The following is a 9,317-nucleotide window of genomic DNA, read 5'->3' on the forward strand; positions in this document are numbered from 1 at the left end:
ATTTGTTGAAGGGACTATTCTTTCCCCATTGAATGGCATTAGCATCTTTGTAACAAATCAATTAGACATAGATAAATAGGTTAGAGATTGGCTTTTAAATTACTGCAAAACCAAATGGATATTTTTATCTTACTACAGAAATTCTAAAAAATTGGATCCCAGACTAACAGGGAGTGTATAAGGATTTTCCTGGTGTTACACACTGTGGTCTCTTGGTTTAGATCTTTTAATAGTATATGGTAGTGAGGAAGCATTTTATAGTGGAAAGAGTATTCTCTCTGCACTGCCTAGGGTTTGAATCACATCTCTGCATTTACTTGTCATTGATCTTAGGCAACTAACATTATCATAACTAAAGAACTAACATTCTTTAGGACAATGTTTAGAAATTTCTTAGTTGAATTTATTATTGTAGTGTTTATTATTGGCAAGCTGCCAAACGCTGTAGGCATGCTTCTGAAGTTTACTCTTTTACTGCAATGACAACTGTGTGGGAAAGGGTGTCCACTGGATATTTTTTCCATGATTGTGTATTGTAGAAGAAAGAAGTTTGGTGTTTACTTTTTTGTTGTATATTCTGTTCTCACTTTACCTTCTCCTTAGTGGTTGGACTTGCAAAAGCGAACTGTGTGCATTTTTTTTTCTAATTCTGTATTTTGTAACATCAGAATGTTGTTAGCTTGATATTGGCCATGGTGGGAGTATATACACCAGGTATATACACTACAAATTTTGTTTCTTCCAGTGAGCTGGCTCACTAGCTTTCCACTGCTCCCATTCTTGCCTTACTTTACTAATTTTTAATAATTATTTTTTAAAAAGATTTTTATTTATTTATTTATTTGAGAGAGAGAAAGAGAGAGAACACAGCAGGGGGAGCAGCAGAAGGAGAGGAAGAAGCAGGCTCCCTGTTGAGCAGGGAACCCGTTGTGGAGCTGGATCCCAGAATCCTGAGATTATGACCTGAGATGAATGCAGATGCTTAACCAACTGAGCCACCCAGGCATCCCAATTTTTAATAATTCTTTAAAATTCAGTTTAAGTGAAATCTCACTTTGGAAGTCTTCATTCCCCTTAGGTCAAGTGTAACTCCTCTCTGCTTTAATAGAAACCAGTGCATTACTATACTGCCTTTTCAATGACTTTTCTAGGATCAAATTCAATGTCAGGATTTAACCAGAGAAGCAGAACCAGACATCTTAAGGGGTTTATTGCAAGGAATTACCTGACACAGTTGTAGAGGGTGGCTAAGTAATCCAAAGACCATAGGCAGATAGATGGTCAGGAAGAAAAGATCACACAGGTTGGAATCCATGGGCATGGGCTTTTTGGACTTTTTTCTGCATCTTCTTGACTCCTTGCATCATTAGGGTCTCCTCTCTTCACTACCATTATTCCTGTCATTTTACAAACAGTCTACTTCATGTTAAGCGCGACCTTAAATCTAGCCTTTAAATACCGGTCTAGACACCATCCCACTGCTCTGCTCCTCCATGCAGCTAAACTTCTAGCCAAATGAACAGAGAATGTTTCTATCTGTTGTGTTTTGCTACTTCTCCTCCAATTCACTTTCTTTTAAGTCAACAACTTTGTTAGAATTCATGTGATTTAGAAACAGGAATGTAGCAAGCAGGGCAGCGTATTATGAAAAAATGTTTTGAAACTTCAAATTTGGGCAGACGCTGCCATCTATCAGCTGACCCTGCGGCCCAGCCATGTTCAACCCCACTGTGTTCTTCGGATCATGAGCCCTTGGGCCGCATCTCCTTTGAGCTGTTTGTAGACAAAGTTCCTAAGATAGCTGAGAACGTTCATGCTCTGAAAACTGGGGAAAAAGAAATTGATTATAAAATTTCCTGCTTTCACAAGATTATTGCAGGATTTATGTGCCAGGGAGGTGACTTCACAGCCAAAATGGCACTGGCAGCAAGTCCATCTATGGGGAGAGATTCCATGATGTGAATTTCATCCTAAAGCACAGGGATTCTGGCATCTTGTTCATGGCAAATGCTGGACCCAACACAAATGGTTCCCAGTTTCTTATCTGTACTGCCAAGACTAAGTGATTGGATGCACGCATGTGGTCTTTGGCCAGACCAGCAAGAAAATCACCATCGGTGAATGTGGACAAATCTAATAAATTTGACTTGTGTCAAATTGTGTCATCTTTGTGCTCTCTCTACAATTCTATGGGTTCCATATTTTCCTTACTCCCCTCCAAGTCTAGCTGGATTGCAGAGCTAAATTTATGATTATGAAATAAAAACTAAACAACAACAAAATAAAACTGCAGGTTTGTATATATTGCTCTATTTACATCTGGAACAGGCACAGCAGCTGCACTTGTCTGATGCCTCCTTGCAGATGCAGTCCTGGGCATACTTGGCACTGCCCATAGGGCAGCAGGAGCTGCAGCTCTTCTTTAGGAGGGGCATTTGCACTCTGCATTTGCAGGGGCCAGCATAGATGCAGGAGCCACTGGTGGAACAGGAGCAGTTAAGATCCATTTTGAGTAGAGATTATGCAAAGCAGATGACATGACACAGGAGGACATGCTGGAGGTATGGCTCCAATTCACTCTTCAGTCTACAATATAATTTGGTTTTATTCTCACCACACCACTAAAACTGCCACAGGATCACTGTGGCAGGCACTTTTGATTGACAAAGCCCTTCATTCACAGCCCTTTTCCCTTGTTCACTTTTTCTGCAGAGGCTAGAAAAATTAAACTCTCATCTTCCCAGAGCTTCCCTTGCAGTTCAGGGTGACTGTGTGACATAGTTCTGACTGATGAGATACAAAAGAATTCTGAGGATAAGAGTTTCTTTTGAGTTTTTCTTTAAGCGGGGTATAGAGCCTGAGATAGGACTCAAACTCACAACCCTGAGATCAAGACCTGAGCTAAGATCAAGAGTCAGATGCTTAACTGACTAAGCCACCCAAGTGCCCTGGAAAGCTCTTCTATTCTTAATAAAGGGACATATGCTATGGGCTCCACAACTTTGCTTCCAACCCCCTCCCTACCACCTTTTACACGAGTCCAGAGTAATGGGACCCATCATGCAGTCATCAGAGAAAGTCCAAGGGAATCATAGCAGCTCCAACATGCAGCTGCCAACTAGTGCCTGTAGTAGTTCATCTCCAGACCTTTGGTTGTGTGTGTGTGTGTGGGGGGGGGGGGGAATCAAATTGTTATTTGGATTTATCTTGATTTTTTTGTTGTTGTTTCTTGATTCTGAAGTCAGTTCTTATTAATAGAGTTCTCACCAACTTTTATGCTGCTAAATTCAATAGAAGCTTTTCTTTCTTCATCTTATTTAGATTCTCAGTAGCATTCCACACTGTTGAGCACCTTCTCTATGAAACATATATCTCTTTTAATTTCTTTGGTGCCTCTTCCTTGGTTTTTGCAAGCTCCCTCTTCTTAAACTAGTACTTAAATATTGGAGTTCCTCAAGGCTGTGTCCTACTACTTTTATCTTCCCTCGTGATCTTACATACTTTGACAGCTTTAAATACCATCAATATCCTGAAAACTTTCAGATTATTATCTCCAGCATTAGCTTCTCTAAGTTCTTTTCTTGACTTTTGTGATGGGTAGAACTTCAAGTAGTATGCTCAATAACAGTGGTGAGAATAGACATCCTTATCTTGTTTCCAATCTTAGGGAGAAAGCATTTATTTTTTTTAGCATTAAGTGTGATGTTAATTGTAAAATTTCTTAAATATTTATTTATTTATTTATTTATTTATTTATTTATTTATTTATTTATTTGAAAGTGAGCATGAGTAGGGAGAGGGGCAGAGGGAGAAGCAGCCTCCCTGCTGAGGAGGGAGCCTGATGTGGGGCTTGATCCTAGGACCCTGGGCCTACAGAATGGAAAAAAGAAATAAAACTATTTCTATTTGCAGATGACACAATTGTCTACAGGAAAAAATTCCAAGGAGCCCACAGTGGGTGGAGACGTTACTTAAAAATAAAAATCTTAAAAGAAAAAAGAAAACAAAAAAATATACTTCAGTTTATGTGCCTTTTCTCTGTTGAATCCTTCAATGATTTCTTATTATACCCAGAATAAAATTCAGACTTCTCTCTAAAGCTCTTATGTTAACTAACTGGAATTTAAATAAAAATTTAGAAAAATAGGGGGAAATCTGTTTTTTATTTTCTCTCAAGTATCATCTTATGCTAAAGTTGTCTTCTCTGTCCACTCACCACACTGAACTTCTTTCAATGTTACACAAGCCAACAGACAACAATGTGTTGTTCCCACTAAACCACTCATTTCTCTGCTCTTCCTGTGGCTTTTTCTCATCCTCTAGGTCTTGGCTTGGATGCCATCTCCTCAAGAGCCTTCCTTAATGACACTTCCAACTTTATAGCAAACTAGTTGATTAGATTTATAACTCTTTAGATTGTTACTGATAAGGTAACAATGTTAATATTTATTTTAAATGGCATGTAATGATAACAATGTTAATATTTATTTTAAATGGCATGTATCTAACTATCTGGGCTAGCTGCCTAGTGAATGACTGTATAAAAAGAATAAACTTCAGATTACCCCATTTATGCTTATTAAGGAGTATCAGGGAACTATGTAATTATAGAGTGCTAAGTGTCAGTAGTCTGTATAAAGTTTAAAAATATGTTCTGCATTCCCTATTATAAATATTAACATATATTTGCACATATTTTCAAGTACTTTGGAATAAGTGCTGTGCTAATATCACAGTGAGTCTAGGGTATTATTATAAACCAGGGAAGTACATGTAAAATTTTGTGACAGTAAAGTCCTGAATGAATTATTATTTGCAAAACTAAATAAGGAAGCTTGTTGCCAATTAACTGTAATATCTTAGACATAATATGGGTGGGATTGAGGGTGTAAATGGTCATGTTAAAATGAGTTAATGAAAAGTTTGAATCATTGAGCATTTAAGATATATCATTTGAATACAGAAGCTAAAATTATAGTTAGAAGTAGCGATTAAAATTGGTAATTGTCTAAATAATAAAAGTTATTTATAAAGCCCCTAGCAGAAAGAATAGGCTAGAAGCTCATTGCATTGGTTTTGGTGATGATTTTTTGGTGATGATTTTTTGGTGATGATTTTCTGACACCAAAAGCAAAGGCAACAATAGCAAAAATAAACAAACGAGACTACATCAAACCAAAATGCTTCTGCACAGCAAAGGAAATCATCAAAATCAACAACATGAAAAGGCAACCACCTGAACTGGAGAACACATTTGGAAATCATATATCTATTAAGGGGTTAATATCCAAAATATATAGAGAACTCATATAATTTGATGGCAAAAAACCCAACCAATCTGATTAAAGAGTGGGCAGAGAGGGGCACCTGGCTGGTTTAGTGGGTGGAGTGTGCTGCTCTTGGTCTCAGGTTTGTGGGCTTAGACTCCATGTTGGGAAAATAAAATCCTGAAAATAAAATCTTTAAAAAAAATGGGCAGAGGATCTGTACAGATATTTTTTCAAAGAAGATCTAGAGGTGGCCAATAGGTACATGAAAAGGTGCTCAGCTTTACAAAAACAGACACATAGATCAATGGAAGAGAATAGAGAACCCAGAAATGGGCCCTCAACTCTATGGTCAACTAATATTTGACAAATCAGGAAAGACTATCCACTGGAAAAAGGACAGTCTCTTCAATAAAGGTGCTGGGTAAATTGGACATCCACATGCAGAAGAATGAAACTAGACCATTCTTTTACACCATATAGAAAGATAAACTCAAAATGGATGAAAGATCTAAATGTGAGACAAGATTCCATCAAAATCATAGAGGAGAACACAGGCAACACTTTTTTTGAACTTGGCCACAGCAACTTCTTGCAAGATACATCTATGAAGGCATGGGAAACAAAAGCAAAAATGAATTATTGGGACTTAATCAAGATAAAAAGCTTCTGCACAGCAAAAGAAACAGTCAGCAAAACTAAAAGACAACCTACGGAATGGGAGAAGATATCTGCAAATGACATATCAGATAAAGGGCTAGTATCCAAGATCTATAATGAACTTATTAAACTCAACAGCAAAGAAACAATCCAATCATGAAATGGGCAAAAGACATGAATAGAAATTTCACCAAAGAAGACATAGACATGGCAACAAGCACATGAGAAAATGCTCCACATCACTTGCTATCGGGGAAATACAAATCAAGACCACAATGAGATACCACCTCACCCCAGTGATTATGGTGAAAATTAACAAGACAGGAAACAACAAATGTTGGAGAGGATGTGGAGAAGGGGGAACCCTCTCGCACTGTTGGTGGGAATGTGAACTGGTGCAGCCACTCTGGAAAACTGTGTGGAGGTTCCTCAAAGAGTTAAAAATAGACCTGCCCTACGACCCAGCAATTGCACTGCTGGGGATTTACCCCAAAGATTCAGATGCAGTGAAACACTGAGACACCTGCACCCCAATGTTTATAGCAGCAATGTCCACAATAGCCAAACTGTGGAAGGAGCCTCGGTGTCCATCGAAAGATGAATGGATAAAGAAGCTGTGGTCTATGTATACAATGGAATATTCCTCAGCCATTAGAAATGACAAATACCCACCATTTGCTTCGACGTGGATGGAACTGGAGGGTATTATGCTGAGTGAAGTAAGTCAATCAGAGAAGGACAAACATTATATGTTCTCATTCATTTGGGGAATATAAAAATTAGTGAAAGGGAATAAAGGGGAAAAGAGAGAAAATGAGTGAAAATATCAGTGAGGGTGACAAAACATGAGAGACTCCTAACTCTGGGAATCGAACAAGGGGTAGTGGAAAGGGAGGTGGGCAGGGGTTGGGGTGATTGGGTGACGGGCACTGAGGCAGGTACTTGACAGGATGAGCACTGGGTGTTGTGCTATATGTTGGCAAATTGAACTCCAATAAACACATATACAAAAAAAAAGAAAAGAAAAGGTGCTCAACATCACTGATTATCAGGGAAATGCATATCAAAGCCACAGTGAGATAACATCTTACACCTCTTAGAATGTGTATAATAAAAAGAAAGAAATAACAGGTGTTGGCTAGGATGTGGAGAAAGGGGAATCCTTGTATACTGTTGGTGGGAATGTAAATTGGTGCAGCCACCAGGGGAAACAGTGTGGGGGGTTCCTCAAAAAGTTAAAAATAGAGCCTTTAAAAGAAGGGGGTGTGTCTGGGTGGCTCAGCTCCCCACTAGGCGGGGGTCTGCTTGAGGATTCTCTCTCTTCCTCTCCCTCTGCCCCTCCCCCTGCTCTTGTGCTCTCCCTCTCTCTCTCTAAAATAAATTAAGTTTTAAAAAAAACCCTCCACAATCCACAAAAAAAAAAAATTAAAAATAGAACTACTGTAGGACCCAGAAATCACACTTCTGGGTATTTATCTGAAAAAACAAAAAAGAAAATACTGACTCAAGAATATATCTGCACCCACACGTTCATTACAGCATTATTTACAATAGCCAACATATGGAAACAACGTAAGTGTCCAGTGATGGATGAATGGATAAAAATATAATATATATATATAATATATATACTAATAATATATATGATATATACACAATATATACCAATATAATATATAATATATATGTATATATACACACCATATATATACCATTTATGCTTACAACAACATGAATGGACCTTGAGGGTGTTATGCCAAGTGAAATAAGGCAGACAAGGACAAATATCACATGATTTCAATTATATGTGGAATCTTAAAAAAGCAAAATAGAACAACCAGGCTCTTGGATACAGAGAACAGATCAGTGGTTTCTGGGGGTTGGAGGGTAGAGGGTGGGCAAAATGGGTGAAGGGAATCAGAAGGCACAAATTTCCAGCTACAAAATAAATAACTCATGGGGATGTAATGTACAAGATAGTGACTATACTTAATACTATACTTATAGCATATTTGCTAAGTGCTAAGAGAGTAGATCTTAAAAGTCCTCATCACAAGAAAAAAAGTTTGTAACTGTTTATGGCAACAGACATTAACCAGACTTATTATATTGATCACTTCACAATACATACAAATATTTGAATGATTATGTTGTAAGCCTGAGACCAATGTAATGTTTTATGTCAATTATACCTCAATTAAAACATTAAAAATAATGATAAAATAATTTATAAGTTATCCCTGATATTTGTATACTAATAATGAAAGGGTTGAAGTTCTTTTAAAAACGTGTTTTTTTAAGAAACAAATGTTCCTGGTAAATATTTAGAAGTTAAGCATTGCTTTTAAAACACATCAAGTACTGTATGTTTGTTTTGCTATATTTCATTGTAAGGTTTCTACTAGTCACTTCTTTTAAGACATAATTTGGAGCCTGTTTTTTGAATATTTTAGAATCAAATAAATGAATTATAATTTTGGAACTCTTATTTTTTGGTTCACTGATTAAAATTCACAGACACAGCGTCTGTTATTTTAAAAAATAAAACTCATGTGACATGACTTGTAGATTTTCTCATGAATTCTTCCCAGTAGTAGATAAGAACCCTTGAAGAATGCAGAATCAATATAGTAGCTGTGAAGCCAGAAACATGATATGGACTGAGATCAGATGCCAAGAAAGATAGAAAAGTGTTTCCTGTGCCACTAATGCAAAAGTAGAACTGGGAGGACAGAGACTAGAGACTAGAGACTAAAGCCTAGAGTCCTGTAAAATAGGTGAGTCAGAGGAAGTGTGACTAGTAGAGAATTGGGAGTTTAGTGGTGGAATGCATTTGTAACCTTGCCTCTGTAGAAATGCCTTCCAGGGGTGAGACTATGAGCCTGGTATCCAACAAACTTTATGTAAATGATATTAAAAATTATAGTGAACTTATTTATATATCTTGTTCAACTGCTTGCATTTTCATGGAGGTTTACTTCTGCTACTAACTAGCTATAAGAACTTGAACATGGTTATCTATCTGTGTTGCAGTCTTTCTGAGCCAAAAAATTAAGAGGGTTGGACTAGGTGACTTGTACACATATGATGTACCAGTCTGAATTATTATTCACATTTCTAAGTGGATTAACACCTTTTTTGGGTAGGTAATGCGACAATAAACTTCAAGTTGAATTGTTATACCACCTGTATTAGTAGAGTTTGAATTACTGAGGGGTTTTCCTTTTCTGTGCATATTGCTTAGGAGTTTCTAGAGAGCCAGTGTTTTGCAACCAAAATGGAAGAATGTCAAATTTAATCAAGAAAACAAAATATTTATTAAGTAAACAATAAAGAACTCTGGGAGAGTGTGACCTGAAGGTCCCAAGGACCTCTATCCCTGATGATCTG

The 9,317-nt window shown here is 37.3% G+C and overlaps 1 protein-coding gene across 1 annotated transcript; it reads right to left on the bottom strand.

Annotated features, from left to right (window-relative positions):
• Positions 1 to 2,309: 2,309 nt before the first annotated feature.
• Positions 2,310 to 2,507, bottom strand: LOC129501217 (metallothionein-1-like). Its single transcript, XM_055312167.1, has one exon. It carries the CDS (start codon positions 2,505 to 2,507, stop codon positions 2,310 to 2,312), a length of 198 nt encoding a protein of 65 aa, XP_055168142.1.
• Positions 2,508 to 9,317: the final 6,810 nt, after the last annotated feature.

Source organism: Nyctereutes procyonoides, unplaced genomic scaffold (genome assembly GCF_905146905.1).
Source record: "Nyctereutes procyonoides isolate TBG_1078 unplaced genomic scaffold, NYPRO_anot_genome, whole genome shotgun sequence".
Classification (NCBI taxonomy): domain Eukaryota; kingdom Metazoa; phylum Chordata; class Mammalia; order Carnivora; family Canidae; genus Nyctereutes; species Nyctereutes procyonoides.